This window comes from Pseudonaja textilis, chromosome 8 (assembly GCF_049901715.1).
Source record: "Pseudonaja textilis isolate UNSWEBS1 chromosome 8, rPseTex1.2, whole genome shotgun sequence".
Classification (NCBI taxonomy): Eukaryota; Metazoa; Chordata; class Lepidosauria; order Squamata; family Elapidae; genus Pseudonaja; species Pseudonaja textilis.
In genome coordinates, this window is record NC_141997.1 from 43932653 (window position 1) to 43950662 (window position 18010).

General features: G+C 38.9%; 1 protein-coding gene across 3 annotated transcripts in view; it reads left to right on the top strand.

Moving 5' to 3' along the window:
- PCDH9 (protocadherin 9) overlaps window positions 1–18010 on the top strand; it is a 799375-nt gene that overhangs the window by 30004 nt on the left and 751361 nt on the right. Inside the window, exon 3 of one of the 3 annotated variants that reach the window (XM_026705324.2) lies at window positions 9630–9866. The exons of the other annotated variants lie outside the window; for them this stretch is intronic. Coding sequence (XP_026561109.2) covers window positions 9630–9662 — 33 coding nt within the window. The 3' untranslated portion in view covers window positions 9663–9866. Of the gene's footprint in view, window positions 1–9629; window positions 9867–18010 lie in introns of those variants that run through there. 3 annotated transcript variants of the gene reach the window in all.

The following is an 18010-nucleotide window of genomic DNA, read 5'->3' on the forward strand; positions in this document are numbered from 1 at the left end:
CCGGGACAATATGTCAAACAAATTCAACTAATTTTGAGGCAGCTGACTACTGAGGTATCACTGTATACTGTATATTTGTAAAGATATTCTCTTTATCATTTTCCCTAAATCCTTGCTAGGAAATAGATTAGGACAACAGTAATACCCATTCAGTTTGCCAGTTTGCAAAGGATCTCATTTCGGATTAAGCTATGTCTTGCTCACTCATGGTTGATGAAGCGTGCCACAGTTGTGTAAATTCAGCAGGAAAAGTTTGTGCAACTTTATGGTTAAACTTATGGTGGAATAACCCCTTTGCCCTTGAGCATGTTGCCTGCAAGTCAGTTGTATGTCGTGTTGGAAGCGGGATATACAAGGCCCTCTGAATTTAGAATATAATTTCTAATTTTAGTTCTACATAGAGGAAAAACATGGCTTGTTTCTGATGGGCAAAATCAGGAGGCCTCACAAATAATTCTGTTGACTTCTGTTACCATTTGAAGAAAAAGAAAGATATGTAAAACAGGTGGACCAGCTTGTTTGATTCCTGGGATTCAGTGTGTTTATTTTCACATGCTAGTGGTAAATCTATTACGTATGTGCCATGGCTACTTGCATGAATAGATGGTTCTCACTACTTGGTACCATTGAGTACAGCTAGTCCTCCACTGTCGGCCGCAACTGAGCTCTGCTAAATGAGATAGTTGTTAAATGAATTTTACCCCATTTTATGGCCTTTCTTACCACATTCGTTAGGTGAATCATTGCAATTGTTAAGTGAGTAATATGGTTGTTAAGTGAACCTGGCTTCCCTATTGACTTTGCTCATCAGAAGGGGAATCACATAAACATCATAAATACCAGTTTCCAAGCCTCTGAATTTTGATCATGGGGAAGCTACAATGGTTGTATGTGTGAAAAACGCTTATAAGTCATTTTTTTCCCACTGCTGTTTTAACTTTGAATGGTCACTAAATGAACTATTGTATATTGAGGACTACCTGCATACAGGTAGTCAAAGCACCATGAAAATAAAGGAGAGGCAGGAATGTCTCTGCAGACATACAAGCGATGAAAGTCCAGCACCGCTCTGTAGTTAATGCATATCGATTGCAAACCACATTTCAGTAATTTGATACGTATTTTGGGTTTTATGCTGGTTAGGTAATACATTATTACTGGTTGTGTGAAGACAAAAAGTGCTTGGAAACATATCCAGCATGACTGGGAAGAGAGAAAAAAAATCAAAACAAAATGCAGATGTCCACATAATATTGGAGTAAAGGTGTGCTTGTGTGCATGCAAGGCCCCACATTTAAAGCGTAATAGCTAAGGAGCCTTGGAATGAGTTCACACTCCATAATTTCTTTATTAGGCAGTTCCATTAGTCATCGAAAGAAACAAACTGTACGATTGCAAAAGTGGTAAACAAAATATGATGTTATCATTTTAGCTCTAATTAGAATTCAAGCGAGATGGCAGAGACTCTACTGTCATTGAATTTTAGGGTATTTAGAGGTGAGAGAGACAGAGGTTCTGTTGGCTGTTGATCAAGTTGGATTATTCTTCATGGTCAAACAGAACCTTAATTCACTTGAATAAATTACTGTTAAAGAAATGGGATCCATTTGCTACATCCAGTTTTTTAGGGATGTAGATAAAGAGTTTAGGCCAGGGATGGGCTTCAAAAATTTTAGCAATGGGTTCTCTGCCCCAGTTTCTGGGTGGGCGTGGCCATGGTGGGTGTGGTCTAGCTGGCCTCCTGAACCATGGCGGGGGAGTGCTTTTGCCCTCCCTGGGCTCCGGAGGCTTTCCTCGAGCCTCCAAAGAGGTGAAAACTGCCTCCCTGGACTCCAGAGATCCACTGGAAGCCAGAAACAGACCCATTTCTGGCCTTCCCAATCTTCTGAGAGGCCCATTTTTCACCCTCCCCAAGCCTCCGTGTGTGCCCTGCACTTACCTGCATCCAAAACGGGCTGCGTGGGGACTCCTGGGAGGGGAGGGGAGGGGTGGGAGGGGCCAGCCAAGAATGGGATTTGGGGGGTTCTCTGAATTGAACAGAATCTTAGCGAGGGGGCTCCTCCCAAATCCCTGCAAACTCCCAGCAGTTCACCCCTGGTTTTGGCATTAATGTGCCCCTCCTTCGAGATTTAGCCAAGGTAACCATGATTTTTATTTTTTTTACAGATCTTGATGGCTATCATAGGTTTCCCAATCCTACCCAAATATCCCACAATGCTTGCATTCCAGAGAAGAGATCCAATTTCCCAGCTTAAAGGGAAGGGAGGCATGGAGCTAAGGGTCAGGAAGAGAGAAGCACAATTGCATCCCGTATATTCCTGATGCTCTTTACTTTTTGGCAGTATTATGAATTGTAATTGTTGATCACAGATTCTCAGTGAAGCAGACAATGAGCTTGGCAGTGTTTATATTTTTGGAATGTAGAATGAATGCTGATGTTTCTTTAAAATGCAAATGCTCATTTTCACCTCCCTAAACCCCCGTGATTGATCTGAAATGCAAATGACTTGGATCCGGTTTCGTTGCTCCGATAATGAGCGTTGCTCTTGAGTCCCAGTCTCTGGAAGGTGCCTAAACCAATTTAAGAAATGTGGGAATATAGAAACCAGGGGTGTACTTCTTCCTTTCTAACTTGGCCAGCTAAGTCAGGCTGCTAGGCACTATTATTGAATTGCAAAGCAGGTATGCAATTACCTGGGTACCTTTTTATATTTTGTAAGCTGCCCAGAGTCACTGAGAACGAGTGGGCAGCCATATATATTCTCTAAATAAATAAGTACTATTCACAAGCTAAAAGTCTGTAGAGATTCTCAGTCATCTAGATCATGGTTGTCCCAAAGGGTGCCTTTTCAGGAGGCAACTGGACTTTCTTATTTTTTTTTCCTTTTGAAGACATTTAGCGTCTCATCCAAGAAGCTTCTACAGCTGTGACAGGATAGTGGGGAGTGGAAGGATTTATATTCCTTGCAGACAGTTGGTCATTTGCATCCTTTCAGAGGGTTGTTGAGGCCACTTGGAAGCTTATCTGTGTCCTCAGGATCACCTGAGTGGTGCTCCTGGTTCCTGTCATCTGCAATTTTTTCCCTCTGGAAATCCATTCCTACTCCCACATCATTCAAAGGGTGTTCATCCCAAACTGTATAGCTAAAAGTTTATATTCTCAGTCATCCAGGTCATGGTTGTCCCAAAGAGGCCTTTTCAGGAGGCAACTGAACGGCCTGAGCAACTGGACGGCCTGAGCACATGGGCATCCAGGCAACCTTGCTGAATAGGTATGACCTCCTTCTTTTTCTCTCCTTAAGAATCAAGTCAGAGGTATGTAAACTACACCAGAGTCCCCAAAATTTTCCAGGTAGGCGGCCTGGGGAGGGAGGAAAAAAAGGAATGATTTTGTGGAAGGGACGGGTGCATACTCAAAATCAGTGGTGAGATTCAAATAATCGGCTATTCAATAACAGATTCAATAACAGCCGGTTCTCTGCCCTAATGATTTCTTCCAACACTCAGTTCACCAAACCGCTCAGAAAGTTAACGAACGGCTCTCCCGAAGTGGCTGAATCACACCACTGCTCAAAATTGAATTCTATAAACATAAAGGCAATCTGTCAGTCAGAGAATTGAAACAGTCATAAAAGAGAAAACAGGAGGGGGCAGATTCAGAAATAAAGATACCCCATTGATGTTTTCCTTCTTTCCTTCTATTTTTTTTTTTAAAGAACTGGATCACAGCGGGGGCTGTCAAGTACTACAGCAGAAGATACTTTGTTGAAACACTTCTCCTCATTCTCTCCACCCCTCCCTCAAAGAAAGCTGCTGCCTCAGTTGAATACTGGCTTCAGCTGTCTATTGTCCTAAAGACCCATTGCTTGAATCTAATATCTTTTACTCCTACAGCACAGAGGTGGTTGAGATTGCCCTGAGAAAAAAAGAGAATGGTAAGATCGCTGAATATTAGAGTAGAAGATAAAGGAATCTCCAAAGTAACACTTCCCAGAACGTTGAAAAGAGGTTGAGAGCCTAAGCATAATGGGCAATTTTCCTTACTAACTGCTGCTTTTTTAACAACAACAACAACAACAACAATAATAATCATAATAATCATAATAATCATAATAATCATAACAATAACAACAACAATAACAGCAATAACAACAATAACAACAATAACAACAATAACTATTATTATTATTATTATTATTATTATTATTATTATTATTATTATTATTATTATTCTGCAGAGATCTGCTAGCTCTGTCAGATGCCTTCGGCAGGCAATTGTAGTTATGTTGCCTTAACATTGATTGAGAAAATGACATGAGCCATGGCGATACAGTGTTAGAATGCGGTACTGCAGGCTACGTCTGCTGACTGTCAGTTGCCAGCAGTTCAATTCTCACCAGCTCAAAGTTGACTCAGCTTTCCAGGGTCGGTAAAATGAGAACCCAGATTGTTGGGGGCAATAGGCTGACTCTGTAAACCACTTAGAGGGGGCTATAAAAGCACTGTGAAGCAGAATATAAGTCTAAGTGCTATTGCTGTATGACATCAGTTGTAGTGAGGTTCTCAGCCTGTGGTCCGTGGAACCTGGGGGTCCATGAAGACTTGATGCAGTCTAGTGCTTTAAATCTTACGTGAAGTTTTGATGGTGGCCATGGTCTGTAGTCACAAAAGTGCTGATGAAGAAAAGGTTAAGAATCACTGATATAGATCATACCCGGTGAGGTCCAGATATGTTGGCGTCATAACTCAAAGTTTCCCCTGAACTGCAATGCATAACTAAGGAGGTGTTGACAGGCAGCATGTGTTTCTGTAGCCCCAATAACATGGAGCACATGAAGGTGGAGAAATATGTAGGTGGCATGGTTGGGTAGATAGTTATGTGTTCTGAAGACCTTGTCATCTGCCACCTTGTGCTTACTTATGCTTCACTGCTATGCGGTGGCACACTACCATGAACTGTGGGGGAAAGGAAGGAAGAGGGGAATGCTTCGGGGAATGAAAATAAGTGCTGTATCTCCCCGACATGCTGCCTCAAGGTCACCAGTTGGAAGAAGAAGGGGGCTGGATATTAAACTATGCTTGGACTAGCCATTAGGAAAACATCTTGCTTAGACCTAATTGGTTGCACTGGGGCAGGCAATGTGACACAACTAAGGGAAGGAAAGTAGAGCTTAGGGATTTTGGTGAGCGATTTTCAGTTCTGGCTTTGCACTAGTGCAGTACACTTGACCTCTAATAAACTATACCTTTCTCAACAAACAGAGCCAAGGATCATTTTTTTACTTAGAGGTTATAGTTGTGGCAGGTCCGACAGACCTTTGCTTTAATCTTTCACTTTGTAGTCAGGTTGTAAAGCTGGGTGCATCACTGTCCACAACCACTCCATTTTTTTGTTGTTGTTCTAATCACTTTGGATGATTCATAGGACCATCTCTGGTTAAGAATGTTGGCTTCAGCTGCAAAACCAATGGAATTAGTACAGCTGAACTTGGCCTAGCTCTTAACCTTTTGTGTTATGGTAAGACTTCAGCAAGACCTTTGTATTTTGAAGAAAAGAACTAATCCTCTCAAGCATTTGATTTTCCCCCACCCTCTTTGTCATTAATCATTTTCAAACTTCTTTCAGAAAGTCTAATTATCTTAATGTTCAGTTTATCTACTCAACAAGAATGTCTTACCACAGGGCAGGCCCATTAGAAAGCAATGGACGCAACCCAGATTTTACAACATGTGAAGACTCTGAGCACTCCATGCAGTGCAGAATAATTAATTGGAGGAAATGTAAAACTCTTGTTTTCAAAGGGGAAAAAAATTAGCAACGTAAGGAAGACGAGAATATTAGTGGTGGAAATTGCTTGGCACCATCAGAGCCTGTGATTATGAAGAGAAATCAAAGCCTTTTTGATTAATCAAATCAGTTCTCCTTTGTAACAATGCATAGATGTTATGCCGGCTCGCAATCTGATTTGAAATCAAATGTCTGTGGATTAATGAGAGCAAAATATTGCTTCCAAGGCTATTTTCATGCAAGAAGACTTTAGCTTGGGGGAGGTGCGGTGGTGCAGAATTTGAAAATGTGAGTCATGGCTAGCTGTATTTTGCTGTTGGATGCATTCATTTAATTAAGAATGCCAAACTTTGGGGACATACGCATTTTGGAGAGAGTGGAATCAGGAAAACGAACAATGAAACAAAACCAGATTCAACTCAGTTCAATTTGATTCGGCTTAGCTCAAGAGTAGTTAGTAAGATTGTACAGTTAGAGTAGTTAGTAAAATTGAAGAGTTGTAGGATTTTGCTATGGCTCGTCAAGAGAAAAGAAGGACTAGGGGTGACATGACAGCAGTATTCCAGCATTTGAGGAGCTGGCATAAAAAAGCACAGGAAGACAAAATAGGAAACAATGGATGGAAACTAATCAAAGAGAGAAGCAACCTGAAATTAAGGAGAAACTTCCTAACAGTGAGAACAAATAACCAGTGGAACAGCTCGCCACCAGAAGTTGTGGGTGCTCCATCACTGGAGGTTTTTAAAAAGAGACTGGACTGCCACTTGTCTGAAATAGTATAGGCCCTCCTGCTTGAGCAGGGGGGCTGGACTAGAAGACCTCCAAGGTCCCTTCCAGCTCTACTCTGAATTGAAATAGATTATTCTCTATGTATCTCCCAATTTCCCCTCCTCTGGCATTTTTTTTTAAAGTAATATGTTGATAACTTTTTGAAAAGATTTAGACACCACATTCAATCTTAAGCAGTATGACTTCGATTGCTACCAGGGTTCTGAATTATGAAGGATGAAAAATAGTACATGTTCTATCCTACTACTGCTCTGTCTTGTATTTTAAATCGAGGCTTTAGCCCATTTTTTAAAAATGGTTTTCTAGGAAAATGTTTAGCTTCAAAATGTCTTACTGGCATTTCCATTTTCTGTGTGGAAGCGTTTATGATCTTTTCCCCACCATTGTCGTACAATCCTACGTGAGCCTAGTTGTGCAATTCCCATCTCCGCTTTGCCATTTGGAGAATCTTTAATTATTATTATCTCCGAATTACTGCACTTAGTGGTAGCATAATGAAAAAGGAGATCAAACTTGATATTGTACATTTTTATGAGGTTAAGTGCTATGATACCCTTTTAATATGCTAAACCATTTGCTTGTGAATGAACAAGTCTTATAAACTACTGTAGCATAAAATCAAGTGTAACTACTATTACAGGAAGTTTCCTCAAATTAATTCAGGGAGTATTTTGAATTCCCTTTGGCTGCTATTCTGTTTTGAGAAGTCTGTTTGCTCTGGTTCAGAATGGAATTGGTGTAAATGTAAATGTTCCCCTTTTGATTTGAACAGTTAATTTTGCAGATTAGAAAATGAAAGAAAAAAAATTCTCATTCTGATATTTTGTTTTATTCCCTACAGGGCTATAGACAAAAAATACACATATAGCCCCTACTTTGTTGCCATTACTGTACAACTCTTCAGCAGAAAATTGGCTGGCTTTCACTCACTATGTAAAAAAATGGCAATTAAACACGGTAGCAATGAGAAGCAACTTCTCCTCTGGTGAGATGGGAAAATTAAATTTCTACGTTGGCTGGCCTCTTTCTTTCTTTTTTATTTGGAAGTTCAGCTCTGTGCTGTTTCCTAATCTTCAGCTTTGTGGTTTTAAGGCTGGAAATTAGATTGATTCTGAAAACTAATTCATTCGGAATAATGTTTATTCAAAAAAAAGATCTTACTAATTTCCACACAAATACAACCCACATTTTGTAGGACAAATTCTGGCCTTGTTGCCCTTGTAAGTAATGGGAAGAGAAAGAGGGGAGGGAGGGAGGGAGAGAGAGAGAGAGAGGGAGGGAGGGAGAGAGGTGTGCAAAGAAACAAACAATTGAAACAACTCAGTTCCTGTTATTTTTATGAACAAATGTTCCTGAACAGCTGCTTAATATTGATAAATTCACATCCAACATTATTGGGGATCTCTGTGTAAATGAAGAAATACATCTTCTTGCTTGTAGAAAACTATGTAGAAAGGATAAGATGTTCCCTCCCATATCAGCTACATCTCTGTGAAAAAAAAGGGAATATTTTTCAATTTGTTAGTCATAGTATCTACTACAAACTTCAAAACTAATAATCTTTATTAGGGGATAAGCGTTCATAATGTACTGCTTATTACACCAGTCACAAAGAGTATGAGTTTATTTTTAGGTGTGTAAAGAAACATATAAATACACACACACACAAACACACACTCACAGAGGGAGAGGACAGGAGGGAGGTGGAGAGGACAAGAGAGAGAGAGAGAGAGAGAGAGACTACACACAGGTAATATATACCAGCAACATTTGATTTCCATGACTAATAGACAGGTACATTCAGAAGTAATGGGTTCATTATTATATATACAAAATTGACGAATTTATTGTTTGGAACAAACCTGCTTGACAATGGCTTTGTTTTACTTTGCTGTTCCTTTGCCATTCCTTTCTGTTGCTCTGTCTTTCCTTGCTATACCTTCGAGCAAACCCAGAACAATGGGCCTGAAAACTCTTATTTTTAGCACAGAAGTTACTCTTTATTGAGGATCTGGTTGGACATTTTTCACAGGAAATTCTGAGGGGATCAGAATCAGAAAATTTACAGGTAGCCTTCTTTACCCAAACTCAAAATATTACTTTCCAGACCAGTATTGGTCTTATAAGATACTGAGATTTACCAATGTAGTTTCCTAGCATTCTGTCTCCTGCGGTCCAATGAATGGGTAATTCCTATGGCCAGATTTTGTCAATCACCACTGAAATTGAAAATGAAAAATCTGCCATATCGAACCAAGTAGAATTGGAAAAGCGTATTGGGAAGGGAGAGACAAGTATTAAGGGAGGGGAGCAGTCTGTCTTTTCTCTGCTGCAGTCCAAATTTCTGGCACTGTATGGTAGGAGCAGGAAAGAAAAGTGGGAATGGAGCCAGAAACTTTGACCTCTCTTTTCCTGCCATCGTGAAGCTTTCCAAGTCTTTCCTCCAACACTTTTTTTTTTTTTTTTTGGCTTGGAAGCTACACTGGCATTTCAGCCTAATGCCCATTTTGTCAGGATGTGATTTATGCTAATTGCAAAAAAACAGAGTTTTGCTAAGGTAATGAGCGTTCCGCCATGTTTGTAAATTTTACAAACTAGTAGAAGTGTTGTGTGGCAAACATTCCCAGGGATACTCAGGGGGCCTAATTTTTTTTTCTTATTTTCCTCCTGTTTTGCTGGATTTGAAAATGCTCTCTTTAAAATGTCATCTGATTGTGGGGGGGTGGGGAATCCACAGATTGTGGGAAAAGAGCAGATGCAATCTGCCTCAGGGTACAAGCATAATATTTAGCAGTGGTCCAAGAATTCCACCGTGATCTATAACCTTTCAAAATGCTAAGAATATTGGAAGGCATTTGGCTCAAATTCTGTCAAATACAGGCCCAGAATCTATTCATTTCCAGATACATTTTTTTTATTATATAACCTGGCCCAACTCAGATGCTTTTTTTTTTTTTTTAGAGCTCGTATCCAAATAAATCTGCAATAAACACAATATCATAATTATACATAATTTATAACCTAATAAATCTAATAATAATTTATTTATTAGGCTTTCAGACTGCCACAATCTGAGGTTTCTTAACAGCTTCCAGGAACAAAATGTCCACTGTACAACTACATAAGCAAGATAACTAGAACCATTGTTAAAAAAGTAAATAAATTAAAGGTAACTCAATAACAATTAGCAGTTCTAATTGTACTTTATTAATTATGCTGCTATGATGTCATTTTGGGTTGTGTTTTTATATGCTGTAAGCCTTTAGAATCATTGTGGAGAAATGGGCATTCATAGAATCAAATAAATAAAGAAATATATTTAAATGATTTTAGAAAGCACTTTGGCATGTTCCGCCTAGCCAACATCGGAGAGCTATCCAGGTTAAGTTAGTTCAAAAAAATTGGGGCCGCAATGGAGAAGGATCTGCACTTAGTAGTCTTGACTTCGCCACTAAATTTCATGATAGTGGAGAAGAGGTTGATGTATTCCCCATTAGGAAAAATCACCTACTCCTTGAAATTTAGATTAGAGTAAATATAGACATCATGTTACATATAGCAGTAAGAACAACATCTATATAAAAAGTAATGTAGAAGACCTTTTTTCTTTCTTGGAAAATGTTAAGACCTGGGGTCATTCAACTAAGTTGAACAATGCAAGTTGCAGAGCAGAAGAGGTGGCCATCACAATGTCGGAATGTTTGAAGAAAAATCTATCTGGTTCAGTTCCATGCCAGAAATAAAATGGAGGCTGATTGGAAAGAAAGGTTCTGTTTATTGATGAGCAGAATCAGGATGTGGTTCTGGGACAACTGACAAATTAACTTGATGAGTGCAAGGATTTTTATACAGTTTCTCAAATGCTGCAGGGGATTGTTGTCCTGACCCAAGCTTCATCAAACGGAATTAATATTAAATTTGTTTTAAAAGCAAAACCTATTTTATTGCAATGCTGGGAATTACTTTCATTCCCAGCCAGAACTAATTATAAACAGTTCCCCAAAATAAGCACACGCCTTTCAGTGTTGTGGAATGTTGCCAAAGACAGAAGTATCCGATTAATTAAAACAGAAACCCATCAAAGTACCAGAAAAAAAAACCAACCAGAGTACACAGAGCTTCAAGGACGACTTGGAATCTATCAAACTACTTTGCTTCCTGCAAAGATTTCATCATTGATGTCTGACTCTTATCCCTTGTGGGAGGGGCAATCACCTCCCAGCCTTACTCCTGAGTCGCCCCTTCTGGTTCAGCTGCTTTCACCTTCTAGTAGCTCTGTGCACATGCATACTGCTGCCAGACTCAAAGGCTCTGAAGGCAGCACCCTACTCCCAGATGGTCCTGGCCCCATCCCTGCATTGGATGCAGGACCCTCGTCCAAGTCTTCTCCAGACTCCCTGACTGGTTCCTTTTCTTCCTCACTGTCCGATTCTGCTGCCGGCTGCACCAGCTGCCGGCGAACCACAACAATTATGCAGTGTAGTGAGCCTGGTGTCTATTGCTATTCTAATAGTGATGGGTTAATCCTATTACGTCCTAAAGGTCATGTCCTGTCCTTAGAATTTGTGTGGAGGATGTAAATTTTGATCCTAGCCTCGGGCAGCTACCAGTTCTACAGAGCCAGACAGAACCGGTAGAATCCCACCTCTACTTTTTACACATTACACAGCTCTCTTGCAGAGGGCTAGGATGGAGATTTCAAACAACTTACAGTATTCCCGCAAGCTGGCACTTGGTTTCATCATCTTTTGTGGTTTATAGATGGTTCTATGATTTTTTTTTATTTTAGATTTTTATTCTAAAATTTTTGATAGGCAGAAATAACTGGATATAGGTGGTCCACAAATAACCTAGCCTTATGCCATGAAGGGTTTGTTAATGACAGCCAGCGACTTTCCAGTTGAATTCTTCTGTTATTTTAAGCACCTACCATTTTTATTTTATTTCTTCAGGATTTACTCCCTAAGATTCATATTTTCGTTTGGCTATGTGTTACAAGAGTTAATTTATTATTCCCAATAAGATATAGCTCATATTCTTCTTTCTTTTCCTACCACTTCCTTCCTTCCTTCCATCTATCTATCTATCTATCTATCTATCTATCTATCTATCTATCTATCTATCTATCTATCCTCTGAATTTTAGATGTAAAGCTATAGTAATTATAATAATAATATAGAAATCACAACATTAATATAGTTAGAACTTTATAAAAAGACTCCATTAATAAACAAACACAAAGCAACTTTTCCTAAGAGCTGTGGTTGTGCAGTGGTTGGAATGCAGGCTAATTTTGCTGACTGCCATCAGTTCAATTCTGACTGGTTCAAAGTTGACTCAGCCTTCGGTAGTTGGTAAAATGAGGATCTGGATTGTTGGGGTCAATATGCCGACTCTGTAAACTAGAGAGGGCTGTAAAGCAATATGAAGCAGTATATAAGTACTGTATATAAGTCAAGTGTTATTGCTATTGTTGTTTCCACAATCATCTAAAAATGCTCAGATGTAAATTAAACATTATACCACAAGGGTATCTATATAGGAGGTGATTTTTGTTAGTATTCCATTGTATGGAGATATTTAACCTTTTCTGTACCTAATCATGAACATAGTGAACACAACTCTTCTTTGTGGAACAAATTATTGGTACATAGATATATCATTCTGCTTTATATCCAATCATATCCTGGTTTGGTTCATACTTTTTTTTAAGGCATCTCTATTGTAGCATTGCCTTTACCTCAAAAATGAGGATTATGACTTCAGATGCTGAAAAGGAGAAGGGAGGGGAGAGATGGAAAAAGATAATCTAAATTGCCTAGACTATTTAATACTTAAAATTAAGAATCAGTAGCTTCAATTCATGAAACAAACAGTCAATCAATGTAAATTAAATCATATTGTTTTGACAAACACCGTGGTAGCAAAATTATGTACCAAGCTGAGTGTGTAAGATGCAATACCAAATTAAGGTTTTCAAGGGCTTTGCCATGTGCCACAATTCTCTCTTATTGTTGTAAACAGCTACAATGAAATGAACATTTTGGAGTATATCTGGACATGTAATCAATTTTATTTAGTTTCCCCTGGATGTTTATCAACGTCAGCTTAATCCTCAATGGAAAACATAAACACCATTTACTGTAGGCACATGTGGATGAAAGAGAGGAAAGATGCTCCTGGGTGGTGACATCTTCGTCCTCTTTGCTTTCATCAAAACTTTTGCACAGAGGTTACATTAATTTTTTTGTTTCAAATTATATTATCCCTCTTGTTTGAACATGGAAGTTCATAGAAGATGTAAAGTATCTTGGTAGATAAATCATGAGCTGCAAAAGCCAATGAATTCTGAGCTCCATCAACTGAGAGATTACATTGAGTTCATGGGAAATAACAGCTCTGTTCTGTGTTGCCCTGATATTCATACCTGGAATACTGCGCCAGTTTTGGTTGCTACAATCTAAGAAACATGCTGATACATTGGAAAGAGTGCAGAGAGCAGGGCCTTGGTGGCTAAATGATTAAAACAAGTGGTGATGCAAAATTGAAAAACGGAGGTCAAAAGGAAAAATAACAGCATTTTTACAATATTTGAAGAGATGTTACAGAGAATAGAGTGTGGATTTATTGTCTATACCCTGTTTCCCTGAAAATATGACCTACCCTGAAAGTAAGTCCTAGCTTGATTTTTACATGTGTGCCCAATGTATGCCCTACCACAAAATAAGCCCTAATTAAGATCCTACCCACTCCAGGGTGCACAGGTAAAAAATAAGCTAGCTTGGGGATGCGGGATGGAGCTGCCCTACTATTTATCTTTGGATAGTTGTAGCCGTGCCTCGCACATCCTGACACCTGCGTTGCCAGCCTGTTTCTTCTACAGCTGGCAAGGCTGGCAAGGCTTTCCTAAAGGCCTCCAATAATCCAGAGCTCTGTTATCGGCTGCAGAGGCCTTCAGGAAAGCCTTCTCCGCTGCAGAAGAAGAAGTTCCTGAAGGCCTCTGACAGTGGAAAGTGGGTGACATGCACAAGTGAGGTTAGTCAGTGGATGACATCCTCCAAAAATAAGACCTGGTGCCTTTTTTGGTGATAAAAATACATATAAGGCAAGGTCTTATTTTTGGGAAAACATGGTAGTAGTCAAGGTAGGACTGAAACCAACTGGTAGAAGCTTTAGAAAGAAAGATTCAGATATGAAATAAGTTGGCATTTTCTCAATAGGATAGTTTTATGGAATAGAACAATTTGTTTTGTGAAGTGAAGGGTGCTCCTTGAGGTTTTTAAACAAGCTCAGATATCCATGCCCTGGATAGAGTATTGAATTAAAAGACTCCCACAGTCTCTTCCAACCCCATGATTCTAATGATACACCAAACATGGTGCCAACTGAAATAAAGATTCTAGTTTCTCAGTGCAATGTTTGGTCAAAGAACTCTGCAACTATTATGAAATAAGGAGGTTGAAAAATGGTATTTTTCAGCAAATACATATGTGGACAACATTGAAAGGGTAAGAAAATGCAATCCTGTCTCTTGAACTGAAGGGGTAACAGGAGGATGGCCTGGTAAAAATGTAGGATCATTCTTGGAGGCATACCACACCTGGTGTCCACCTTAAAACATCTGTCTGACAACTTTCAGATAAATTAATTTGCAACTTATCAAACACAAAGCTAGTTGATGTCCACATTGGAGGACACCATGTTGCCAGAGATGTCATCCATGAATTCAGCTTCTCCATATTTATGGGGGAAAAAAACAGGTATACTCAGTTAATTTGTGCATTGCAGTCATTGAATACTTCTTCAATTCAGGTATACCTGTTGCCAGAAGAGCTAGGAAATTTGTTTGTTTTTATTTAGACTTTTTGGACAGGTTTATAACTTTGGAGCAATTGTCGGATTTTGTGTGCCACAGGATCGGTATTCCAATTTAAAAAGTGTTAGGTTTTCAGGAAAAAAAATCCCTTTCTTTTATATCTAATTGAAAAACATTGTCAAAATTAACTTTACTGATCTTTCTATAGTTAATTTGCAAAGAAGCTTTTGGTTTTTAAAGAATTTGCCAGATTATCATTTATAAACTGGAAAGCTGTAAATACATCCAACTGGGTCAATTATGGGCTTATGGCCTTGAAGTCCCATGTTTCTTTCTCACCTTGCCCTGGAGAAGGCAACTATCTCCCAAGTGACAGAATTGCCAGTATTACTTTATAGTTTCAATCTGTGAACAGTTTAAGGATCAGAGAAAAATTTCCCCTATTGTGATTATAGGGGTTGCTATCCAACTTTCTTTCCTCCATTGGATATTGTGATGCATTGTGAACTTGCATGCCACAATTCCTTTAGCTATGCAATCCTTCACTTTCTTAAGTGCTTAAGAGCCATGGTGGTGCAGTACTTAGAATGTAGTATTTCAGGCTACTTCTGCTGACTGCCAGAAGTTTGATGATGACCAGCTTTCTTCCTTCCAAGATGAGGACCCATTGTTGGGGGCAATAGGCTGACTCTGTTAAATCACTCAGAGAGTCCTGTAAAGCTTTATGGAATGGTACATAAATCTGTTATTGCTACTGCTATTCTTGATCTTTGTTTGCTAGTCTCAACAAAGTAAGAGACTGTTTATTTGGAATTTTGCAGGAGAAGCTCAATTAAAGAACATCTAAATATAGAATATTAGCACTCACAATTCCAGGCATCGTTATCTGCATTCACAGGAGTTAGGAAAACATCTGTCTGTTTGGCTATGTCAAAAAATTGTTTCCTTTCATAATTCCAAGCTTCATATGAATGCTGATTGGGATTACTATTTTCCTTGCTTATTCTGAAGAACAACCATTCAAGCACAATGAGAGCTGTTGACATAAAACCTCTGTGCAATTTAATGTCAAACATGGTCACTTTGAGGTTTACAAAGAAACTTCCCTCTCCCTTACTCTCTCCGTCTCACAGAAACAAATCTCTTTTGGGCCCCATTACCATTTTAATGGCACCCAGCTCTGCTGGAAGGAGATTACTTTAATGTAATGTACTTTAGAGTGTAAGTTGTGTAAAAATGCTTGAAACAACTCTGTCTTGAAGTCCAAACATCCACGCACCCTGAGGGAGCCAGTTATACAATTCTGGAATTTGCCTTCATGCTTTAGAAAGAAACTGTATTCTTGAGTTGTATAGTGGTTGCCAAGGAATGCAATTCTTCTACAGCAAGGGGAAAGCTGTGCACACCCAGAAGTATTCTTAAGGTTAACCTAGCCCATGCCATCAAATATTGAACAGGCATTTGTGAATCAGACACTACTTCGGCCATGGCCACAGACAAAAAACAAATGTTGTTAGTTGCTCCTGGAAGTAAACACATTTTCTTCAGTTTGAAGGACTTTGAAAGGATAATGTCCTACAGTTAAAAACATAACAAAACAAGCAAGCCATCCTTTTGAGCTTAACAATTAATATTTAATGGCCCTGAAGTAGAAACTGAGATTTGCCAGTTTTATTTGTTCAGTCCTTCCAGGAAGAAAAAAACAAAACAAAACAAGAGTTGGCAGTTGGAGGGCATGTTGAGTATGGAATTACTGAAAATAAGAAAGGTGAAACTCAAATTGTTAGGGTTATTTGGTATCTTGTATATTTTGGGAAGAGAGACAATGTGTCTAAGGAACAAAGGACATATCAGAAGAGTGAAGAAACCCTGTTTCTATATACCGCAGGCAGACAGAAATCTCTCTTGCACAAATTCAACCAAACATTGTATGGGTACATGCTTGTTCTCAAATGATAGAAATCCCCAGTGGGAGCAGAAACCTGACATACGTAAAGGAATGAAGTCACACTTCATGATGTGTTGATTCCATCTCCAAAGGCTCTTTAAATCTATCAAGTTTGGCCATCATCTGGGAACTGAATCAGTAAGGCTCTAGGAGGCACCAAATTAATTTGGTGCATCAGCATTCCAATGCTAGTGATAATTTGTTCTGACACCATAGCTCTGAGTTAGGACTGCAATAAGCAGGAGCTACCTGACTGGATATAGTTAAGAGTCCAATTTAACAGACTTCCTATTGTAATTTTCTGCCTAGAAGATAAGTGAGATTTTCCTGGCATTCCTGCAGCACAACAATTGAAGATTACTCCGTACAAGTCCCTAAGATTTGGAGAGGATTGAGAGGATTAATGGACTAGGACAAAATTGCACCTAAGGGTGTTGCAATAAATCTATGCTATAAGTGGTAGGCCAGGAAAATTGGCTATTGCTACTGATCTTTATGTATTCCTGTCTTCAAATGCAGAATATTAAGGAAGAAGCACACACACACACATGCTGCACTACATTTAAACATCACAATGTCCTGTATCTGTTACTAGACCATGGACATTGAGCTAAATAGTTTGACAGTCCGTCTTGACTAATTTACACCTTTTTAAATGAAATGCTAAACTCCCCTAGTTTTTTTTTCACCTACAGTTGGAATATCTTGTCTTTGGTGGCTAATGTTTGCGAAGGCTTTGAATCAACACATTTGGGGCTTAAAAATCACATCCTGATCAGCTCTTATGATTCCCTCATTCTTTTCTGGATGATGGTCATTTCTTTTGGGTCCTTTATTTTGTTTTCATATTACTGCTTCCATATATCTTTTATGGCTTGTAACCCATCTTGAAACCTTCACAGGCAGCAGATGAGCTTTAAATATTTAAATAAATAACCCAGGAAGTCCATTAAGTAGAGTATGGGAGATGATAAACTTTTAGGTACATGAGGGTATGTTTTTTGTCTCTTTCTCCTCATCCCAGCTAAGAAATCTCTTTAACTTTTGAATGTTTCTTCCATATTTGTACATTACTCATGCCAAGAGCCAGTTCTCAAATTTCTAATGCATTTGGGCCTCATTGTTTCATTTTCAAAAAAATACTTTTAACAGGGATTAAATTAAATTAGGTAAGGGATGCAATAAAATCAAATGTGTGGGCGATACGTGTTTGTTTACCCTTTTAGCAAATCAGTTTTTTTTTTCTTTCTTGCAGCTGTAGGGAGGCTGTTTATCAGAAAACGAACTGTAATGTTTTGTTCTTTCCTAAAAAATCTTTATGAAGAAGGACAGCCTAAGAATGAGAAAGGACATTTCCCTTTTCTCCACAGAATGGTTCAGTTGTCTTCTCATTGCCTTACAGACACAGTAGAAAACATTTATTTGAAAAAAAAAAAAAAGCCAAATGGAATTTGATATACAGACAGCAATAAATGTTGAATATAGTGATGCACAGATAAATACGTGTTGGATTTCCTGGATAAATTTTTCTGGAGATGAGTTTCACCTGAATTGCAGACAATAACAGACTCTGCCTGGAATGGTAGTGTCCATAAAGAGAACTATTCACAGAATTACTGCTTCCTCTCAAAATACCTATCCCCCCCCCCCTCGTCCTCCTCCTCCTCCT